Source organism: Schistocerca piceifrons, chromosome 3 (genome assembly GCF_021461385.2).
Source record: "Schistocerca piceifrons isolate TAMUIC-IGC-003096 chromosome 3, iqSchPice1.1, whole genome shotgun sequence".
Taxonomy (NCBI): Eukaryota; Metazoa; Arthropoda; class Insecta; order Orthoptera; family Acrididae; genus Schistocerca; species Schistocerca piceifrons.
Window position 1 is genome coordinate 427,268,495 of NC_060140.1, and position 24,612 is coordinate 427,293,106.

The window sequence follows — 24,612 nt, forward strand, 5'->3', positions numbered from 1 at the left end:
ACCTACTAAATCTAGTGACATTTTGAAAGCTAAGCACGGTTCTGATGCAACAGGCCACATAGAATGCAGACAGGTTAACCAAGTCATCTTCTTTCTCGCTGAACGTATAAAGGGATCTGTGCAGAACACAATCCCATCCACCTGAGCTGTATGTGTTTCCAGAGACCACAAAGGAGGTGTACCATTAAGACTGATCATAAGTGCCCTAGCTCACTGATGGATAAACCGGCCTCTCTGATTTAGCTGCCTTTGCAAAAGACCGACACTATAAAAAATTCAAAACATATCGTCAATAAGTTGAATAAACTAAAATTTGGACCAGATTGCATCCTGATCTGCTTTGATGTTGGTTCCAAGTTTACCAAAGTGCCACTCAGCGAGTCTCTGGAGCACATCAGTTCCATTTTCCAACAGCACATTACCATGCTGTTTCTTGTATTTCTTACTACAAGCTACTTTACATGGAATGCTGATTTCTATGAACAGCTGGCAGGAATTGTCACATGGGTTATCCTGTTTGTCCCATGATTGCCAATTTCTTCATGGAGCATTTTCAAAGAAACACGCAGGACCTTGCACCTTGTAAACCTAAGGTGTGTATGACAGGTACATCAGTACACACTTGTAATGCACAGCAGTGCTGAGGGACAGCTCAGTGGCTCCCGAACATAACTGAACAGTCTCAATGCCAACATTATATTTACTGTGGAAGTAGAACAGGATCAACAGCTACCATTTCTCAGTGTGCTGGTTATGAGGAATGGTGAGAACGTGGACCTCGGCATGTGCTTAAAACCAACCCACACAGACCAATATCAGCATAAACTTTCAAATCATTAATTGAGCCAGAAAATAAGTGTGGTTGATACACTCATAACATGTGAAAAAGTAATTTGTGAGTTGTAGAACCTCAGACACTAGATGAAAATGTGGAGTGTTTTGTGAGGAACAATCGATACCAGTGTCACAAAAACTAACATTAGAAGAAGAAATCGGGCATAGACTTCTTGCCAAATATCTACAGGGTTACTGATAGAATTAATTGTATATTGCATGAATATGGTGTAAAAACTATATCCAAACTTACCAAGATCAGAGTGTGTCTCAGATCAGCAGAGGACAAAAAGCACCCACCTGAAATGTCAAGAGTGTACCGTATACCATATGCGGAAGAGTCTATGTTGGAATTACCAAATGATCCAGCAATACTAGGATCATTGAACATAAAACAGTATTGCAGGTTGTGACACTAGAATAAATCAGCTTTGGTAAAGCGTGCATGTGCAATACCAACAACGCAATAAAATTCAGTGATATGAAGGTTCTTGGATTGGAGAAGAGCTACATCCCCCTCCTTTTTTGGGGGGGGGGGGGGGGGGGAGGCATTAAAATTCATAAACATGACAATAGTTTTAACAGAAAAGAAGAAAGCCGCAAGATAAACTGACTGTGAAATTCTGAGCTGCAGTGAACACCTGTTGCGACTAACAAATTGGGAGGTATAGTGATAATGAATGTAGTTGAATTAAGTCTGGTGATGCTGAGGGTATTAGATTAGGAAATGGGACACTTGAAGTAGTAAAGGAGTTTTCCTATTTGGGGAGCAAAATAACTGATGATGGTCGAAGTAGAGAGGATATAAAATGTAGACTAGCAATGGCAAGGAAAGCGTTTCTGAAGAAGAGAAATTTGTTAACATCGAGTATAGATTTAAGTGTCAGGAAGTCGTTTCTGAAAGTATTTGTATGGAGTGTAGCAATGTATGGAAGTGAAACATGGATGATAAATGGTTTAGACAAGAAGAGAATAGAAGCTTTCGAAATGTGGTGCTATAGAAGAATGCTGAAGATTAGATGGGTGGATCACGTAACTAATGAGGAGGTGTTGAATAGGATTGGGGAGAAGAGAAGTTTGTGGCACAACTTGACTAGAAGAAGGGATCAGTTGGTGGGACATGTTCTGAGGCATCAAGGGATCACAAATTTAGTATTGGAGGGCAGTGTAGAGGGTAAAAATCATAGAGGGAGACCAAAAGATGAATACACCAAGCAGATTCAGAAGGATGTAGGTTGCAGTAGGTACTGGGAGATGAAGAAGCTTGCACAGGATAGAGTAGCATGGAGAGCTGCATCAAACCAGTCTCAGGACTGAAGACCGCAACAACAACAACAGTGATAATGACCCTGGAAATGCCCCCCACATCCTACACACACTCTCACTCTGCCTCCTGCGAAGTTTTGGATGGAGAGTACATATAACCTCTGCCCATGGGCTTGTCTCTGGACAGCAACCAACAATAGGAGGTAAATTTTTGAGAATGCCGGCAACATGTGTTGCTGAAACATCTGAAAAATTATTTAACAAATGTCTGCCGAGTATACTGAGATGAAATTCAACAGGCAATATGTTGATATCCTCCATTGGGAAGTTGTTAGCATCCTAGCAGCTCTTGTTTAACAACTAACGACAGGAATATGTGACAGTGCGGAAAAATGCCATGTGTGCACTGAGATTCATGATAATCATTGAGAACTGTTACCATAATGTTAATAAGTTTTTAATACAAAATGGATGTTATCATGTCAGTTAAAGCAAGAAATTTTCATTTCCGATCTTTAGTTTAGATTTACTCAGTCTAGGATTCTGTACCATCTGTATAATGGTGTCCTCAAGGGTTTGGGACATCTGGCCTTTACATTAAAGTTCGTTTTACTCTTCATGTCAATAACGAGGACTATGTCGCAGTGATAAAGCAGTTAACTTTAATTTGTGAGAACCTGGATTGAGTTCCCCTTCCAGCAGTTGTTTCCCTACATTGGTTAAAGTGAATGAATTATCTATTCACTTTCTTCCATATTCTTTATAAGGATGTATTGTCTATCTCTCTGATGTACTGTGCAAGTTAATATTTTTAGTCAGTGATTATCTCCAGACTCTCATTTTCAACTTTAATTTCTCGTCTCCTCCCCCCACCTTTTTTTTTACTGTTTCTTCAACAGTTTTTGTGGTGAATTTTTGTGTATTGTCCCATTTTTTAGCTTCCAAAGCTGTCTTCATTAAGTGAATATACTTCGTGGACCTCTTCTTGCAATCCCTCTCCCCGCAATTGTATGAGTGTGTCCCTCTGGTTTCCTTTACTATATACATCTTAATCCTATATTAACTATTAATGATCTAATGCTACGCCATATCTTCTAAATACTTTCATATCATATATATTCTGATCTGTAGTACTGGTGATAGTAACATAACCTATGAGGAATGTGTAATCAGTGAGAGCCTCTGTATATCTATGGTATCTTTTTCTGAAAAAAAGTATCACTTCATTTCATTCTGTTCAAAGTTACAAAATCTCTCAGTTTCTATTCTCATTGTTAGTATGCTCGTATTGTTCTGCTAACCCTTGCATTGAAGCTCCAAATAAAATTGGTTGATGACCATTATGTTCACTTAGTATTCTTATCTTTTTATTCATAACTGTTATTTTCGCAGCAACTGTGGTATATATTTCAGAATAGAATTCCATTGTCAGTTGCACAATTAGGAAATTTATTTGTATAATAAATGTAATTTTCCTAATTGTGCTACTGACAACTGAATTTTATATGGGGAACTTAGTATTCTACATCTCCATTTGCATACATACTCCATAAGCCACCATACGATGCATGGCAGAGGGTATCTCCTACCACTACTGGTAATTCTGTTTCCTGTTCCATTCAAAAATTGAACAAGAGAAAAATGAGTATCTGTACACCTCAGTATGAGCCATGATTTTTTTGTCTTCTCTTTGTGGGCCGTAATCCAAGACCTATGTTGGCGGCTAGAGAATCATTCATATGCCAGTTCTCTAAACTTTCTCAGTAGTGTTTCACTTAAAGAACATCACCTTCCTTCTAGGGATTCGCAATGGAGTTTAAGGAGTGTTTTCATAATACTCACATAGTGATCAAACATACTGGTAACAAATCTAGAAGTACGCATCTGAATTGTTTTGATGTTCCCCATATGTGACAAGAACTGTAGAAACCCTAACTGTGCTAAGTACCCTCTACCATGCATTCACAATGATTTGCAGAGTATGTACATGTAGATTTTTAAGATAAGTCATAACACAGTGTTGTCTTGCATGTTTTTATATTTCACTGGAACTCAAACTGATCTTCCAGATGTCATTTTCTACCAGTCTTTTCATACTTCTGTAAATAACACATGTTATTATTTTGGAGTCATGACTTACTAATCTGCTAGTTTGATAATATTCACACTTGTCAACATCTCTTCTGTTTGGTAATAGATCTGTTACATTTTTGTTGGAGCCTGATGGTATTTTACCTGTGTGATTTTATCTTGCATGCCTGATGGAGTAGTTGTCACAGTTGATTGTTCCAGAGATCCTAATAATTCTAAGGGAATTCCATACATTCATAAGTGACTAGTTTTGACAAAGACCATTCAGTGCTCCGACTATTTTCTCTTGCAGTGTTATATCTTCCACGTAATCTTCCTCTACTTTCTCTTCCATTTCCATATTATTATCTTGAAGCTCTTTTCCTGTATAAAACACTTCTGTATATTCTTCTACATTTTAGCCTTCCTGTCTTTGATTAGTACTGTCGTGTCATGTGAGCTCTTGACATTCATACAGCTGTTTCTCTTTTCTTCAAAGGTTTCTTTAACTTTTCTGTAGTCGGCATCTATCTTTCCCAAAGTCATGCATGCTTTTACAGCTTGGCAGTTCTCTTCCAGCCACTTCTGCTTTTTAGTTTTGCACTTCTGTCAGTCTCATTTCTTAGACATCGGTCTTCTCTTTTGTCTTCTTCGTTTACTGCATCTTTATACTTTCTCCTACTGTCAGTAAAATTCAGTATCTTATATATTATCCAAGGATTTCTTTTGCACCTTGTCTTTTTGCCTTGTTGTTAGAGATGTTAGCTGAAATCAGGTATGGTGGAAGTTTCAACCTTCAGGTAGAATTTATCGCCCCTACGCCAGCACTGACTGCTGTGAAGCTATCTGCTTTGGTCCATAGAGTTAGACAGCACGTCACACACATACGTGCTCTGCCCCCACAACCACATGGTGCACAGCATGTCTTCATCCACAAGGCATGGGCAGATGGCGTGTACATTATGCTCTGGGACGACACGGCGTGCACAGCATTACAGCCTGCGGAACTGGTAGTCACCGTCACCACAGCGGGTCGAGGGGGTTCCACAGCTACAAGGCAAGGGGATACTGACCACAACTATCGCTCTCGTTGCCTTTGTTCTTCATTATTTCACCTTGCAAAGCATCCCATTGCTCTTCCATTGTATTTGTTTCCTCTACTTCAACCAATAGTTGCACAATGCTCCCTTTAAACTTTTGTCGTGGCGCCTGTTTCTTTCAACTTGTCCATGTCTCATCTCCTTAATTTTGTATCTCATTGTGGTTTCTTCAGTTTTAGTTTGCAGTTAATAAACAGAGCATCTGATCTGCAGTTCTCATATCCCCCTGGAAACATTTCACAGTTGAAAATCTGATTTCAAAGTCTCTGTCTTCCTTATACATATAAACAGTCTGAAATGTTCCATTGTCTCCAGGTCTCTTCTACATATACAAGCTTCATTCATGATTCTCAAACCAAGTATTAACAGTGATTAATCTGTGCTCCAGGTAAGATTCTGCTTTCAGCCCCCCCCCCCCCCCCCCCCCCCCAGTTCCAAGTTCTCCAACTATATTTTCTTCTCTTCCTTTTCCTGCTGTCGAATGCCATTCCCACAACACAGTTAAGTTTTTGTTTCTCTTAATGTACTGAATAATTTGTTTTATCTTACCACACATTCTTATAATCTCTTCCCCATATAGTTAGGTATTGGACATACAATCGCACCAAAAAGTATTGGCACAGTTACATTTTAGTTGTTGTAGGTTAAACAAAATGTGTATTTCAGAAAAGAACCCAAACACGTGCCACCTTACATTACATAGGTTACAAGTGTGTTCAAATCACCTGTCCGTAAAGTAAAATACAGTGTTATGAAAATAAACATCGCTCTTCTGCATCCAAAATAGTATTGGCACACAGGTATGAATCGGACAGTGTGTTCGTTTTCGTCATTGATGTTCACCTTCTAATAGTTAGTGTGCGCCCCTTTAGCATCTATAACAGCATGTAATTGCCTATGAATGCTTTGTATTAAATTCTGGGTGATAATTTTCGACCATTCCTCCAGGAGCAGTTTCTCCAAGTTGTTTTTATCGGATGGATGCCATATACTGACTTGTGTGTCAAGATGAGCCCACAAGTTGTCAATAGGGTTGAAACAAGGGCTCTGAGGTGGTGTTAAACCCTTCTGGGGACATTGTACAGTAGCCACTCCTGGGTTTTCATGGCGGTATGTTTTGGGTCGTTGTCTTGCTGAAAATAAAACACCCCAGTAAAGCCCAATGTCTGTGCACTAGCGTGTCAATTACCTCGCAACACATCGATGTATTTCAGATGATCCATTGTTCCATGGATTACAGTTTAATCTTCAACACCGGACACCACCATACAACCCCAGATCATGATACTGCCCCCATCATGTTTGACCGGGATGCATGTGTTAGATGTCGAAGTGCTTATTCGGCTTGCCCCAAACTTACTTTCTTGCATCAAATCTGAACACACTGAACTTCAATTCGTCGCTAAATATCACAGTGTTCCAAAACTCCATCAGCTTGCTGATGTAGTCCTTGGCAAACTACAGGCATTTCTGCCAGTTAATTTCCGATATGTATGGCTTTTTCATGGGAGAACGTCCATGCATGTCAGCCTCATTCAACACATTTTGTATAGTTTGAACACTAACCATCGTATCGGACATTGTCTGAATAACCTCAGCAATAGTTGCTGCACTTGTAGCAGGTTCCTTCCGAGTAAGTGTGATGATACGGCGACGCTCTTGGGTTGTAAGCACTTTTGGACATCCAGGACGACACTTACTCACTGTTGTTCCAGTCTCTTTATATTTATGAATGATGGCTCGTACCGTGGTGTAGCTAACAGACATCTCTGCTGCGATTTGTCAATAGCTTCTCCCTTGTGAATGGAGCAATACCACTCTCTCCTTCTTCTTCAGCCCTATGCTGACCACTATCGTGCAATACAGCAACATACTAGTGACAGGGCCGTCAACAACACGCATTGTCTATTGCGTCAGCAGATGGCGTTTCGGTACCTGAAAACCCATCAATATACCGAGAAGCCACACTCTGTGCCAATACTTTTTGTGTGGAGAGGAGATACATGTTTGCCCTTAACACTGCATTTCTTTGTTAATGGTGGGCACTGTGGACGGAATTGTAATGTCTGGTATGTGAGGTAGTACGTACATGTGCTGTGTACCAGGTGTGGCGTTTGTAACCAGCAATGATGCATACGCACATGTGCCAATACTTTTTGGTGCAATTGTATATACAGAACTATTAGACATGTATACTGCTATTACTGTCGTGAGTCTTATCTTTGTGTCTATCTTGGCTATGATGGTGCATTCACTATCCAGTTCACAGCAGTTCACCTGCAGTCCTATATTTTCTTATTCACATATTGTATATAAAATTAAAAAGTTCTTGAGAATTCCACATTTATACAACTCAGACCTACCTTGTGAGAAGTGAAAGAAACCACACCCAGAATGAGCCTACGACTATCTATAAACTGTTCATTAATAAATTTATCGTGGAGGTGTTGCATGGAGCTATTGCTAAGATCTTGAAACGAATGTATAAAAAATTAAGTAGAATACTTCTCTAATGCTGTGAAGGTAAATTATTTTAACGCATTCTGTTCTTAAAGCTTTCAGTGTCACACTCATAAGGAGAATAGAGATGTCACAGCTGATTGAAGTTTCAGTATAGATGGGATATGGAGAAATGAATAATTCCTGAAAGCTCAAGTTTTAATATGAAATGACCGATCTTGTGCATCCAAATAATTCTTGCCTTAAATACAAGGCTACTATAAATGATTCATTCATTTTCAAAGTCCTTTATTTTCCGAAGTATTAACTATACAAATATAATTGATACATGAACTGTAAATTCGCCACCGGCCGGGGTGGCTAAGCGGTTAAAGGCGCTACAGTCTGGAACCGCACGACCGCTACGGTCACAGGTTCAAATCCTGCCTCGGGCATGGATGTGTGTGTTGTCCTTAGGTTAGTTAGGTTTAAGTAGTTCTAAGTTCTAGGGGACTGATGACCTTAGAAGTCAAGTCCCATAGTGCTCAGAGCCATTTGAACCATTTTTTGTAAATTCGCCAAATTTTCATTGTGCCCATCAGCTTCCATTATGAGCGCAGTGAATCGACAAAATAGTGACAGAGCAAGAAAAGAATTTTTCTGTGTTGTAATATGCAAGATGTTTATCTGTTACAACAGTGCAGCATGTATTCCGAAGGAATTATGGAAAGGAACCATCATATAAAGAGAGCAGTGTGCGGTGATATTGATGATTTAGGGGCACTGGTTGCCTCTGTAAACAGAAAAGTACCAGTCGACTAAGTATGCCAGAGGCAGCTGTGGAGAGGGTGAGGGTGATACAGCTTTTATCCCTTGACCCTCCCAGGTTGCCGGACCTAATGCCTTGTCACTTTTTCCTTTGGAGGTACGTTTAAGACTGTGTTTACTACCCTCACTGCCAAGAACAGTGAAACAGCTGAGATAAAGCATCACTGCTGCTGTAATGACCATTCACAGGATGTTCTATGTAAATTGTGAGACAAATTTGACTATCACTTGGCTGTGTGTTGTGTGACCAGACGGGCACTCTTAGTACATTTGTAGATTGCAAATTGCAAACTTTATGGATTTACAGTCCTTTGCATTCAACATTCATATTTCTACTTGTAATATTTTGAAAAATATAGAGCTTTGAAAGCGAATGAATCATTTGTAGTAGCACATAATTTGATGGAAATTTTCTTAGTGCTCTGTTGATGACATTCTCCATACAGTTGATGCTTACCGAAACTTTGTTAATTATGTTAGTTGCACTCATTAAATCAGAAGTTAAATGTGCGTAGATCATGCATAGAATGCACTGGCATACTGGATCACATTTAAAATGACACTTAATTAAATTTTGTGGTATAGAAAAATGAATTCTTGTAGATTGAAACAGCATTTCTGAATTTGTGAGAAAAGTTTTGTACCTTACCAAAAATTTTAATGATGTGTGAACTTTCAAATAAGTAAAATCACAGCCAGAACTGTAAATGGAAGTATTGGGTGGTTCATTGTGAGTTAATGTCTGCCGACTTACACGTAGGTGCACGAACGCCAGACAGCGAGGATGAGGACACGTTCGGAATGGTTCCTGTCTCCATCTGGGGGCCGGCTGGTGCAATGCTCGCTGGACAGCAGTGACATTGGTACCACACATTTCGTCTTACGTGGCTCCAATAATCGCTCTCCTTCAGGTAGTAGAGGTATACAAGTAGTTAATAACAATCAACTTTGTAGATATATACTGAAATGCATTGTGAAAGCCCTTTCCTACTCTGAAAATTTGAACTTCTGCAGCACTTAGATTCCTTGATTCATAACATTACTGACTAAATTATCAAACAGTGGAAAGTTCAGGATGGTCTGATGACAATATTATGAAAAGGATAGGTGACTACACACCATATAGAGAAGATGTTGATTACAGATAGTCACAGTGAAAGGACTGGTGCTGTTTCTTGCTTCTACCATCAGGCATAGTTGCAGTCCATTTTCCAGCCCCAGTGGCCAGTGACAGTGGCCACATGTGTGAGTTGTTCTTGTGTGAATATGTATCTGTTTTCTACTTCAGAAGGAGGCCTTTTGGCTGAAAGCTTATTTGTTTAACACTCATTTTGTTGCGCCTGTCTGAATCTCAACTTTTCATAGGATTGTCATTCAACTAAATTATCAGTATCTTCCTGAGATTTCTCCATCATTTTTAAAAGTGTTCATGGTCTTTTATTCCAAGCATAATTTTCCTTTTCTCATTGTTTCTATATGCCAAGAACTTCCCCAACTCCTTCCTGCACCCATTTGCCAACAGTGATTAGGTTCAGTGTTCCCTAGTGCAAGTATGAGACTCCATTGAGAATTTCAGATTTCCCTATTTTGTTCAGGGGCATACCCAAAAATTCATGCTATAACTAATGATTATGGGCTATAATGTTGCATAATTCCTGTACAATAGCTTTTTTATTCCAGTTAAAAATAAAAGTTTTCTTTGCAAAACTAGCTCAGGCAGAATTTAAGGCACAAAAGCTTTTCCCCACTTGCTAGGAAAGCAGATCTGTTTGAAACCCATATAAGTGATGTTCTGTTATAAAATGAAAACTGTTTCATAGCGTGATTTATTTAAACATGAGGGGTCATTCTATCTGTTTAAATTGGTTTTCAAACTTTCATTTTAAAAACTGAGCCAGGGAGTTTTAGCTCTCAGAAAAAACTAAAGTCAAAGTGTGGCACCAGGTCTGTGTTGGCAGCATAGTTAAAACAGTGATTGGTATATTGAGGTCTATGAGTGGTTAGAATCAAACATGTAGTGTTCAAAAACATTTTGCAAACAATTTATGCCTTCATTGACCTACAGCAATTTCAATCCTCTTTGAATAATTTTGATCATGTTGTGCTTCCATAGCTGCCACTTTGTCACTCGAGGATGTGACAGTATGAATTTACTGGAAACATTTCGGTGTGATCTCTGGTCACATCAGAAGGCTCTTGGAACATTGCTAGTGTAACGTGCACATTTTATACAAATGCATGGTATCTCTTCTCTCGAGCATGGCCAAAAGAACAGGCACCACGCAGAATCTGCAGCTGTGATACGTATTATGTAAATTGAAGATGGAGAGGAGGAGAAAGACAAAGAAAGGGTAGAAACTATTGATGTCAGCTGCATCAGTGGTAATGGGTGAAAAAGTATGTTGGACCAGGATTCAGGCTCGGGATCTCCTGCTTACTAGGCAGTTTTCTTAATCACTGATCAACTATGTCATCCAGACTGTGTTTATCACAACAGTGCAGACTTTCTTGGCACGCCTCCTGACTGATGCTCTTTCCCACCCACCGCCACTTATCCGCATTTTCCGTCCATGTCCTCCATGCCTGCTACATTGAGATTCCCGCAGAAGATTGAACATAGTTGTGCGCCCACACTGAAGGTGCCAGATTCACTGCCTATTGAGATGAATACATGCACCAACAGGAAAATCATTGCTGACTGCTTAACACATGCTACAAAACACGTGCCACAAATGTAATTAGTATAATGATGCTGCTACCGTTATTTCATGTGATTCACATCCATTTGCTTCTGTACATCTCTCCTTATGATTTCCAATCTTAATACATATTGGTTAGTGAGAACATTACAACAACCCTTGACTGTGGCCATGAAGCTGTATGTGTCATGTGAAGCACATGTACATCACAGCACACTGTTCATCACACATTCAGTTGGGCCAAATGTAATACACTATTTTATATGTGTGCGCCCCCCCCCCCCCCCCCCTTTTGATCCATCAGTCAGTTGCAATAATGGTGGCTAAAAAAACATCACAGTTGAATCACGAAATAATATAATTATTTTAGGAGTGAAAACACACACAACACTGTTGTAATACAACAGCCAATGTAGCAGCCAAAAATCAGTTCGTAACTAATTTTTGGCTGCTACACCATCAGGCACAACAGCTGAAAACAAGTACGTAAAATAAAATAATAAATATTGCAGAATATTACACCAGTTACACGGGTGTTTTCATTCATAATGTATAAAATATTCTACCAAGAACCCACAGGACAGTCAATCAGCTGGTTGTGTCAGAAAAATTCCTAGTCTAGGTACTGTGCTGTGGAAAATAATTCAGCAACACAGACAAAAAAATGCTTATAATAGGAGATACACTAGAAGCTATGGAATATATAATTGTATATAGGCCATGTATGGACTTGTATTGCTTTCTGCCTCTGTCCATATAGCCAATACATGTAGAATTGACGGAATGTCAAAGATGTTTTGTGTGTCAAGTATTTATCAACACACTATTAGGCTGCATTCATACTGCACACTGGGACAGGCCAGAATGGCATGTACTGGACTGGCCCACTCTAGCCAGCGTAAATTGTCATCCAGGGTGTTCATACTGTATTGGCAAGGGAAATTGTACTTATTTTTTTCATAGTTCCACACAACTTCTCCCTGTTTTCTCGATTGATCTGTATTCGGTTTTTCAAGGCCTATCCACTGTGCCAACGTATAACTAAATCTGACGGGGGTGCGATGGGGAGGTTTCCTTGTGAGTACATATTTTGTACCCACATGTTAGAATCCAGTGTTTGTTCAGGTGCCACTTTTTAGTAATAATAAGTTATCAATATTATGAAAAGGAAAGTTGCTACTCACCATATAGAGAAGGCGCTGAGTCATAGATAGGCAAAACAAGAAGACTGTCACAATATAAGCTTTCAGCCAACAAGGCCTTTGCCAAAAATAGATAACATAAGCATGAACACGCACACACACACACACACACACACACACACACACACACACACACACACACACACGACTGCAGCCTGTGGTATGTGTCATTTATTTTCGACAAAGTCCTTATTGGCCGAAAGCTTACATTGAGACAGTCTTTTTGTTGTGCCTATCTGCGACTCGGCATTCTGCTATATGGAGAGTAGCAACTTTCCTTTTCGTAACATTATTACATTCCATCCTGGATTCTTCAGTTGTTATCATGTGTGTACAGTCATGTGTACAGTCATCTATTGCCTGGAGGGGATTTGTTGGGAAATGGTGATGGAACTGAGAGCAGTGGTCAGATTGAATGTTAAAACTGATGGAATGACTGCAGAAATATACCGGCTTAAAAAAATGATTGGTTTTGTAATCATTCAGTATGTTCAGGACTTTATGAAACTGAATTGCGACCAGAAATGAAGACAAGGTTGCCTGAATATAATTCCCTCTTTGATATGTACTCTGTTATATGAAAAACATATAAAAGCCAAAGGCTACAAAATGGATCCCTTGTTCGGAAGTTAAAAAAGTATATAAGGATATCTAGCTAGCACCATTTGGAACTTTTTTCTGTAGAAATCTAAATCCAAAGTAAGTTCTTCATTACATTCAGATTGAATGGTTGGGTAAGAACCACGGAATTACAAGTACATCTCCAGAACTGTAGTCTATGACAATTAAATCTACAGTTTATGAACCAGATTCTCAACGTAAATAAATTTTTTTACAGGAAATATCTACAGAAGAAATAGTGCCAATGCCCACTCTTCTTTCTTTGCCTCTCATTTTTTTTTAATTATTATTATTATTATTATTTTTATTATTTTTTAAGTGTCTAAACTGACACAGAAAAGAACAACCATATTAAAAATAATAAGCTTGTCTGAATCACACAGCTCTTATATTTGTTCATCCTTTTAGATTTTCGTGTCCTCCATTAAAGAGAGAAAGATGAGAAGACAATCCTTACTGATTAACGGGACCTGAATGGCTTCAGAATGGCACTGTTTTTGTACAATCAGCATCCGCAAGCAAGTATCTGCAGGAAGCACATTTTAAACACACTAGTGTCTGTACACTGCAGGAAAGAGCCTCTAAACCTCAACCAAACACTGATCTTATGGGAACAGTCCCAAAAGTGGGGCATCTTTCTAACAATTGAAATTCAAGCAGTTACTATAAAAAGCAGCGCTCCCTATTTTGTTAAATGGGCCTTCCTTGACTGGGGTTTAACATGTACTGACTCAATGAGCAGTCTCTAGGCTATTGACTGATGCTATTCTTGCCACCGTTTGGTCGTTGATATTCATGACTTTTTCGATGACTTTCATCATGCTGCCCTTTCAGTTGCTGTCCTCTGGATCCCAAGTCATGTGCGTATCCCGGGTAATGAACTGGCTGACCATTTGGCTAGAGGAGCACTTATTCACACCCTACCAACTCCAGGTGTGGGTTTGCAGGTGCACGCGAGATCTCTGTTCACTCAGAAATGGAACGGCATCTGCTGCGCTACGGACCCATTTGATAAACTCGGCACAATCAAGGAGACTACTGTGGCATGGTGCTGTTCCTTCTGCTTGTCCAGTAAGGAACCTGAAATCCTGTGTTGTCTCTTGTTGCTTATGCCAGGTTAACCCATAGTTTTCTGTTCTGTAATGAGCAACCCCCACATTGCTGTTGTGGAACCTTTTAGGCTCTATCTCATTTCTTGGTGGAATGCCCCCTCCATTTCACCCTTTATGCTAAGGATGGGCTTCAGGACTCATTGCCTCTAATATTGATGGACAATTCATGATGGTTGAACTGGTTCTCAGTTTTCTCCATGAAAGCGGTTTTTATTTGCAGTTATAAGGTTTTTCTACTTCCAGACCAGGACCAGTGTGGTTGGTGACTGGGCGTCTTCTGTTGTATATTAGGTATGGGGAATCCCCAACTCTCCCCTTGATCGGGCTACACTTTCATTCCTCTTTTACTCTGTATTAATTACTTTTAGATTCGGTTTGCCTCCTTTCTATCATGCCCAGTTTTCTTTCCTGAGTTTCGCACTTTTTGAATAACGTGCGCTCTAGACTGTAACGGGTCAAAGGTGGGACAGCTATGGGTAGATATTTCCTGTCACATGCAGAGCCCCTGGGACGTCCACCTGCTGACTTACCTATCTCCTTCATTTTGCTTTTACTATTGATGGTGCAAAAAATGTGCATTACATTTTTGGCTTCTCACTTTTACTGTTACGAATCTCCTGACTAGATCAGAAAATGTTCTTGGTGAACATCTCTAATTCCATATGCCCCAATCTTGGATCAAGGGACTGATGACGTTGTTTGATCAATTACACTCCCCACCACCCCAATCAACTGCAGAAGGATGCATTGCATTTATTGTCTCATATGTTTATTACTCGAAGGAGTTTGTAAAAGAGAGACTCCCATCATGGATCTCCTTTCAGAGCAACGCTCCCCCCACCCCACCCCACCCCTAAACTAATTCATTTAGGCTGCAGTTGGACTCTTATGTCTGCTTACCTCAGGAACCAAGTTGTGGAGAACGTCATATTATCAGAGGCAGTATTTATTTTCAGTGTGTGTGTTCTTATACATTTCAGCTTTGCAGCTAGGTCATCTCAGCCAATATACATTTCAGCTTTGCAACTAGGTCATCTCAGGCAGTGACCTTTCTTTTTGCTGCTCTATACTTGCAAAAATCACTCTGTAGCAACTGGTTGATGATGACTTGCACTCCGGTGTGTCCTTCTGCTGCTGAATATATCTGTGAGATATAGTGGTCTCTTGATACTTTACAGGAAATTGGATGATATTTATCCAAGTGGCAGTTTTGTGTAATCAAAATCGATCTTCTTGATTGGGTGGATCACACTACAAATATTATCCATGTTGCTGCTGAAACATCCACAAGTATACAAAAGCCATAGTCAATTGAGAGGTAGCCTATCCCTGGGTTTAGTGATGAGTGACATTCTGAAATTAGAGTCAGATGTTAAGGACTGCAATATTATCACAAACAGATCACTAACAAAACACCTTGCAGTGTTTTTGGAGATGAGACAAATACAACTAAGGCAAATGAAAATAGAAAATCCCATGTTAACAAGAAGAGGCATTGCAAATGTGTCTGAAGTTTATTAGTTGCTACAGTGGCTTAAAAATTTCTTGAGGGAAAAAAAACAGAAAGTTTTTGGCAGACATGACAGGGTTCAAAACTGCTGTGCTGGAACTGAGATATCAGCAAATGACAACTGGAGACATTGTAGAGACAAAGGCAGTGTATTGCTTTTCAATTACACCCACAAAAAACATGATTCAGCTTTCAACTGCCTTCAGAAATTTATGATGTGCGGCTTCCACCTCAACAATACTGGGAAATACAAGTCCTTTCTTCACATAAAAGGAGTATTTTGTGTTGTGTGAAATTTGGAAACTGCCCCTCTCAAGGACTAAATCCAGGGCAACATATCGTGGCACCTAGGCTATAGAGAGTGAGAAATTATCCTGTTTGTTTTATTAAAAGTGCCTAGGGGTTAGACATGGAGAACAAACTGAAGACATGTCTGTCTGTTCCACATGTCCTTCGTCCTATCCCAACTTCATTACTGATGCATGACTAATAGTTGAGAGAGAACTACATATCTCAAGATTTTGGACACTGTTTATCATAGAAACAATATCCTGGCTACATATTTTTTCAGAACCAGACCTGTACTTAGTCTGTGCTGATGCCGTTAACTACTATTTGTCACCCCATGTTCTGCCAATCATCAAGTGTGCTACTTATTCGACAATAATGTGTTTTCCCCGACCATTTCTCACCCAAACATGGTGTGAATCTGCATAAACTATTTGCAAGCAATAAGGCCAGTCGGGATTTCCACTAAGTAAACTTACTGCCACTTCATTTGGAATGAGTCACTCCTATCAATTATGTATTGATTTATTCTTTACTCTTGCTGATAATATGGTCCAAAATTGTTTTATATTTCTAAGGATCATGGAAAAATACAGAATAAATCTTTATTTTATCAAATTTTAACTGAGCACTGCAACTAAGGCATAGTGTGCATTGTAAAATCCTATGTGGAATACAAATAATAAGTCGTTAAAGGTAATAACACAACTCTCCATGTATTTGCATCATCAACATTAAGTGATTGGTACACACATAAACAAGACTGAAAAGGTTTCTGTGCTTTTGGATACTGTCCTTTATTACAGTACATGCAAAATTGCCTGCACCTCGTGGAGCTCAGTCCTCGTTTTCTAGTTATGAAATTAGTGATACTGGGTTGCTGGGACTGGGGACTGGTGAGCACCATGAGTCCTCTGTTACCAGAAACTCTGGGCATGCTTCAGCAGCAACCATGTGTCACAGTGATGTAACACCTCAAGGTGTGCAACATTCTGATAGGGTAGATGGCTGTTGAAGTTAACACCATTAGCCCTACAGGTGCACTCATCCTGGTGTTCCTGATGGCACCTGTATCTCGTACAGGTGATTATCTACGGGACACCTGAAGGCCATTTAGCATGTCACTAAAGCCATTGGTAATGAGGAGGTAATTTTTTGTTCTCGTGCCAAGGAGCTGCACTTATTGGTTTCCCCAGTCTAGTGGCAGTTCAGAGAAGTAAAAGGAGAGGGCAACTGGGAGAAGGAAAAGGAGAGAGTTTTTTTATAGCTCATTTGTATGTGTTTAGAAAGGTACAAATGCACATAGGAAGATGACAGAGGCAGAGATTTTGATATTTTACGTAGAGATCAAGGATCAGAAGCAGACGGTACAGACAGATAAGATTTGTACTTTCCAAATGAAAGTATTAGTGATGAATCACTCACCCAAATGTTTCAATTACCTGCAAAGCAAATAGTTCATCCTTGCATTTTGTATTGTAAACAATGTTCACATCTTTATTTCCAGTTTTGACTTCCAAGTAGCAATCTAATCATTCTGTCTCTGTTCAGACAATCGTACAGACCATCACTCCCCACTGTAGTACCGGTTCATGTGTGTATGACCAAGGAATGTGAGTGAGATTAGTCAAAACTAAATGATCATCTAGAACTGCCAGTGTTCCAGGAAAATGTTTTCAGATTTCTCTCTCTCTCTCTCTCTCTCTCTCTCTCTCTCTCTCTCTCTCTCTCTCTCGATTGCATGATTCAACCCATCAAAAGTGAAATCACTATGCTTTCTCATCCTCCGTAATCTCCAGACCTGGCCGCTCTGGACTTCTTTTTAATTTCCAACGTTGAAAACCCCCTGAAAGGACAAAGGTTTGCAGCGATAGACAAGATAAAAGAAAATTTGCAGACGACACTTCACTTGATCCAGTGTATCAAGACTGCTTTCAAAAGTGGAAACGATGTTGGGGGCGAAGCCCCAGAGACATATGCTCTCCTCAAGATCCATATCCATCCTACATGCAGATAAACCAAAGTTGAGCGTATATCCACTACAGAAAGACCACCGTCTACATCTCCAGAGAAAAGAGTAGTTAAGTGTTTTAGACTGAAACAAAGTAGACCGAAACCATCACACCACATTGCACTCTTCTTGTGTGGTGAAACTGATGCTGGCCAACTACAGTCAATATGGTCATTCAAATCTGCCTGAGGAAACCAACAAGTTGATCGTTGCTGACAGACTTTCAGACATTGCTTGTGAATGTTAGCTAAATTTCCTGGTGTTGAGATTATAGTCGGAAGCTCTGTATTGACTCATTGTGCACGTAAGTGTTTGAGAGAGATTTTGTTTTTGAACTCAGTTACTTTGTGTAAGTTCATTTGCAATGTAGTTAAAGTTTGAAAGGACGCTGTCGGTGGCTGTGGTTAGTCGCTGCAGCATCTAGAGATGACACTAGCCATATATGTGAGTTATGTATGTATGTATCTGTACTAATCTACATCTGATGAAGGACGTAGTCTGATAGGTAACAATAATATATAGCAGATAGTAAGTAATATTTGTTCCCCATTTTATTGAAATTGATCCAAGGATTTAGAAGTAGATGCAAAACTTACACACAGCAGTTTTCATTTATGTGCTAGCTTTTCACCAGTAGCTTCAATGCATATACAGATGTCACACATATTGTGCACATTTCATCCCCCACCTCTCCCTCTCTCTCTCTCTCTCTCTCTCTCTCTCTCTCTCTCTCTCTCTCTCTCTACTAGGTTTTTACCTTTCCCATCTGCTCCAATTCCCTTAGTGCCCTCTAAATTATTTCATAGTTGTATCCAACACATTATCAAGTTAAGAAAATAGTATTCTTCTGTATACTAGGGTACTGGAATCCAAGGAATTGAGGAATCTGACACTGCAGCCAAAGAAGATTGTCAAGGACACATTATAAAATTTTGGTGTCCCCTACAACCTATTTCTGCACTTTTGGCCAACTTCTTAAACTATTGAAAGACAGAGTGACTGCAGTTGTTGGAAAATAAGCTGCAGTCTGTTCTCTTCTTGACAACCAAGATGGGAGGAATTTCCCCTGACCTATGGCTTTATACTCCAGTGCCCAACAGTTCGTGGAGGTAGTGGATTAGATATTTCAGTACACCACATTTTAACTATGCTCTGTATACCAACAAAAAGGTAGCACCAAGTTTAAGTTGGGATTTGCCTTCCATTTTAACTAATGATGTGGGGGCTACGATAGCTGTTTTAATTTTTGTTTAAACTGTGGAGACTGCAGCCTGAGCTATCACATTGGAGGGTGAGCAGCCAGTCATATGTAATCATCATCATGTTTTAAGACCTCCTCCTATGAACTCAGTCTTTTCCTTTATGCCAGTTGTTCCTAAACAACAGTCATTTATATTTTGTGCGTGTGTGTGTGTGTGTGTGCGTGTGTGTGTGTGTGTGTGTGTGTGTGTGTGTGTGTGTGTGTGTGTTTTCACAGAAAATTAAATCATGTTTGTTCTAGATTAATATTTCAACATTTTGCATTTTTTATTATTTTAATCACATTTCACTCATCTGACTTCAGTAAGGTGTGTCTCCATGCTAATCATAATCATCGTTAACAGTATACATGAGATAACACCAAAGACAAGAAAGATATGTCAGGTAAAAAATTAGCACTATAACAGTATCCTACAAAACACTGTGGAACAGTTTAAAAACACAGTTGTTTAGAGAGGAAACAGAAGAATTCAAATCTCAGGAAAGAATTCTAACGTATCAATTCAAAGAACTGTTCTGTGCGGCCCTTCTGAGATCATTTGCAACTAGGGAGCTCAGTCAGCCAAATGGCAGTTATCAGCCAGTCACATGATTTTTTGAAGTCATTTGATGTACCAGATCTATGGAAACAGTTCTTAAGCCCCCACAAGTTCTTTAGGTAGAAGGGCTTACTCATGAAGCTACATAAAGATCTCCAAGTATGTAAGGTTTGTGTTTCGAATATGAAGTACGATAATAAAACATCTAAATGTTTTATATAAGAATTACAGTTAACCATATGTACACTAGTATTAATCGTTACTCATGCAATAGATGAGGTGCTGAATAGTGGGTGTGTACAGTGTTGAGATGGAAAACTACTCAGGTCATATTCCCCATAAGGCCGTTAACTAACTCTTTTTGTGCCATGAAAAAACAGATTATCCTCCCTAACCCTCTCTAAATGTACTGTACTCCTGTCATCCTCCCTCCCAAATCTACCCAGTATCCATCTGCATACCTACGCTGCTCTTGTTCCCGACCATCATCACTGAAGCAGTAGGTAGCTGGTTGGGGAGATGTAAGGTGGTGGGCAAATTAAATCGTATTTCCATAAACAGGTATTTATTATCTCTTAAACAAAAAAATCTGCTAACAACAAATGACAGCAGTTACAGTGGAAGAGTCGGTGACCTTTAACAAAAAAAAATTGACTCAAAAATAATTAAGTAAAGTTTTCAAAAATTTAAAAGACATTCCTGGCTGTGAAAAATTAAGCTTAGTTCTAGTTGTTGAGATTATTAGGAAAGTTAAAAAATTAACTGCAAACATTACTAGATATTATAGCAAAAGACTATCTAACAGCTTGGCTGCCAAATTAAGATATAAATGTCTTTAAGCACATAAGGTAAAGTTAAATGCTCAGTTAGAGGAACTAGCACTTAATAGCTGTCTACAACCAGCAATACATAAACTGAATACATCAGCGTAAGCCCAGGGAAATAAGCAGCATGATAATAGCACAAGAGACGAGCACACTCAAATACAGTACAACAGTAAACAACTTATAGTAAGGTGCATACATGAAAGTAGTTGGCCAGCGGTCTTGCCAAGACATAAGATTCCTCTGTCCAATGGTGTATAAAGGATTAAACAGAACCCCGAAGTGCCTCTTGTTCAATTTAAAAAGGGAGAGAGAGAGAACTGTAAACTTAGTTCCACTTGAAGGCGCGCAGGAAAACACAGCAAGACCCAGTTCTGGGCTTTCTCGTGGATTCAGTGCAGTAATAATTGTGGAATGGCTGTTAATTCCCCTGCAACATACAAACTGCATTAATCCTAGGATCACTAAAACATGGAAACAAAGTGTGGAGCAAGGTTGACAAGCACAAGAAATACAAATGTCAAGAAAATTTTAGTGCAATTACTTGAGCATTTAGTTCCCTAAACAGTATTAAAATGCAGAACTTGGGTAGACACTATCAAGCTACACCACTCAGCAGTATGACAATAGAAATGCCAAATTTTCCAATAGTAAGTTTAATGATCAGCTCATATTTGCCCCAAGTCACAAAACATGCTGAAAACAGCTAGAGATAGTCCAGTATGGATACAAATAAGTGCCTAATGCCTCACAGTATATCAGACTATCCACCAGAAAATTGCTAGCAAATAGCGAGATAACCAGGATGTCTGGGGCAGCAACACTTGTTTATGAAATTAAAAATTGCTGTCCATAACTGGAAACAGTTGCTCACCATAAAATCCACAATCCTGACATGAGATGGATTCCCGAGCCAAATTTTCTTCCTCCAGATGTTTGACTGGCTGACAGTTTGAATGCCAACTAGTGTCTTGATGCTAGCAACACACATTGCAAGCCGGGCTGCTGACTTCTACATCTACATCTACATCCATACTTCGCAAGCCACCTGATGGTGTGTAGCAGAGGGTACCTTGAGTACCTCTATTGGTTCTCCCTTCTATTCCAGTCTTGTATTGTTTTGTGGGAAGAAAGATTGAAAGATTGTCGATATGCCTCTGTGTTGGCTCTAATCTCTCTGATTTTATCCTCATGGTCTCTTCACGAGATATACGTAGGAGGGAGCAATATACTGCTTGACTCCTTGGTGGAGGTATGTTCTCAAAACTTCAACAAAAGCCCGTACTGAGCTACTGACTGTCTCTCTTGCAGAGTCTTCCACTGGAATTTATCTATCATCTCCGCTTTTGCGATTACTAAATGATCCTGTAACGAAGCGCGCTGCTCTCCATTGGCTCTTCTCTATCTCTCTTATCAACCCTATCTGGTACAGATCCCACACTGGTGAGCAGCATTCAAGCAGTGGGCGAACAAGTGTACTGTAACCTACTTCCTTTGTTTTCGGATTGCATTTCCTTAGGATTCTTCGAATGAATCTCTGTCTGGCATCTGCTTTACCGACGATAATTTTATATGGTCATTCCATTTTAAATCACTCCTAATGCCTACTCCCAGATAATTTATGGAATTAACTGCTTCCAGTTGATGACCTGCTATATTGTAGCTAAAGGATAAAGAATCTTTCTTTCTGTGTATTGGCAGCACATTACATTTGTCTACATTGAGATTCAATTGCCATTCCCTGCACCATGCGTCAATTCGTTGCAGATCGTCCTACATTTCAGTACAATTTTCCATTGTTACAACCTCTTGATATACTACAGCATCACGTGCAAAAAGCCTCAGTTAACTTTCGATGTTATCCACAAGGTCATTTATATATATTGTGAATAGCAATGGTCCTACGACATTCCCCTGCGGCACACCTGAAATCACACTTACTTCGGAAGACTTCTCTCCATTGAGAATGACATGCTGCATTCTGTTATCTAGGAACTTTTCAATCCCCAATCACACAATTGGTCTGATAGTCCATACGCTCTTACTTTGTTCATTAAATGACTGTGGGGAACTGTATCAAATGCCTTGCGGAAGTCAAGAAACACGGCATCTAACATGATGTTCAGCACAAAGAGATGTCAGTACAAGCATAGGAGCAGTAGACCCCGAACTATTCACAATTCCGCTGACAAGACCCTAGTATACCATGCATGTCCGTACATTGTTGCTTAGAACCACCCTGCTCCCTGGCAGGAACGCATCCTTTGGTTACCTAGCAACTGATAAGAGACATTTGCTATGAACAGCTACTATCAATCTAAGTGACCAACTCCAATATCTAACACACATGGCTCAGTCGTCTCCCCCTTGAGTTGCGTGCAGGACTGACGAAGTCTCATGAACTCCCTCATCATCTTGGTGACCATCAGTGATCTTTAGTTGGCTAACGTGAGTTTAGTGTTGGATAGGTCTTGGATGGGGAGGCTCATTGGGAAAGCCATCTTAACTATCTTGTATGGTTCCACAAAATTTGGCAACATTTTAGAAGTGACCTTTCTGTCCTGCTTTACTTTGTGCCCAGATGTGTTTTAGGAATGTTAGGTCTTCAAGCCGCAGTGAGGTTCGTGGCAGCTTCCTGTTGTTGTGGTCTTCAGTTCTGAGACTGGTTTGATGCAGCTCTCCATGCTACCCTATCCTGTGCGAGCTTCTTCATCTCCCAGTACTTCTGAATCTGCTTAGTGTATTCATCTCTTGGTCTCCCTCTACGATTTTTACCCTCCACGCTGCCCTCCAATGCTAAATTTGTGATCCCTTGATGTCTCAGAACATGTCCTACCAACCGGCCCCTTCTTCTTGTCAAGTTGTGCCACTATTTCCTCTTCTCCCCAATTCTATTCAATAACTCCTCATTAGTTATGTGATCTACCCATCTAATCTTCAGCATTCTTCTGTAGCACCACATTTCGAAAGCTTCTATTCTCTTCTTGTCCAAACTATTTATCGTCCATGTTTCACTTCCATACATGGCTACACTCCATACAAATACTTTCAGAAACGACTTCCTGACACTTAAATCTATACTCGATGTTAACAAATTTCTCTTCTTCAGAAACGATTTCCTGGCCATTGCCAGTCTACATTTTATATCCTCTCTACTTCGACCATCATCAGTTATTTTACTCCCTAAATAGCAAAATTCCTTTACTACTTTAAGTGTCTCATTTCCTAATCTAATACCCTCAGCATCACCCGATTTAATTTGACTACATTCCATTATCCTTGTTTTGCTTTTGTTGATGTTCATCTTATATCCTCCTTTCAAGACACTGTCCATTCCATTCAACTGCTCTTCCAAGTCCTTTGCTGTCTCTGACAGAATTACAGTGTCATCGGCGAACTTCAAAGTTTTTACTTCTTCTTCATGAATTTTAATACCTACTCCGAATTTTTCTTTTGTTTCCTTTACTGCTTGCTCAATATACAGATTGAATAACATCGGGGACAGGCTACAACCCTGTCTCACTCCTTTCCCAACCACTGCTTCCCTTTCATGCCCCTCGACTCTTATAACTGCCATCTGGTTTCTGTACAAATTGTAAATAGCCTGTCGCTCCCTGTATTTTACCCCTGCCACCTTCAGAATTTGAAAGAGAGCATTCCAGTTACCATTGTCAAAAGCTTTCTCTAAGTCTACAAATGCTAGAAACGTAGGTTTGCCTTTTCTTAATCTTTCTTCTAAGATAAGTCGTATGGTTAGTATTGCCTCACGTGTTCCAACATTTCTACGGAATCCTAACTGATCTTCCCCGAGGTCCGCTTCTACCAGTTTTTCCATTCGTCTGTAAAGAATTCGCGTTAGTATTTTGCAGCTGTGACTTATTAAACTGATAGTTCGGTAATTTTCACATCTGTCAACACCTGCTTTCTTTGGGATTGGAATTATCCACCAATGTTAAATTATCGAATTTTGTAACCCGTTATCTTGGAAACTTTCTAAGACACCAACTTA

The 24,612-nt window shown here is 39.7% G+C and overlaps 1 protein-coding gene across 4 annotated transcripts in view; it reads left to right on the forward strand.

The window, feature by feature from the left end:
- LOC124787830 (rho GTPase-activating protein 20) overlaps positions 1-24,612 on the forward strand; it is a 155,057-nt gene that overhangs the window by 125,843 nt on the left and 4,602 nt on the right. Inside the window, exon 9 of one of the 4 annotated variants that reach the window (XM_047254766.1) lies at positions 9,298-9,457. The exons of 2 other annotated variants lie outside the window; for them this stretch is intronic. In XM_047254766.1, coding sequence (XP_047110722.1) covers positions 9,298-9,457 — 160 coding nt within the window. The remainder of the gene's footprint in view (positions 1-9,297; positions 9,458-24,612) is intronic. One more of the 4 variants, XM_047254767.1, reaches the window with a different exon arrangement.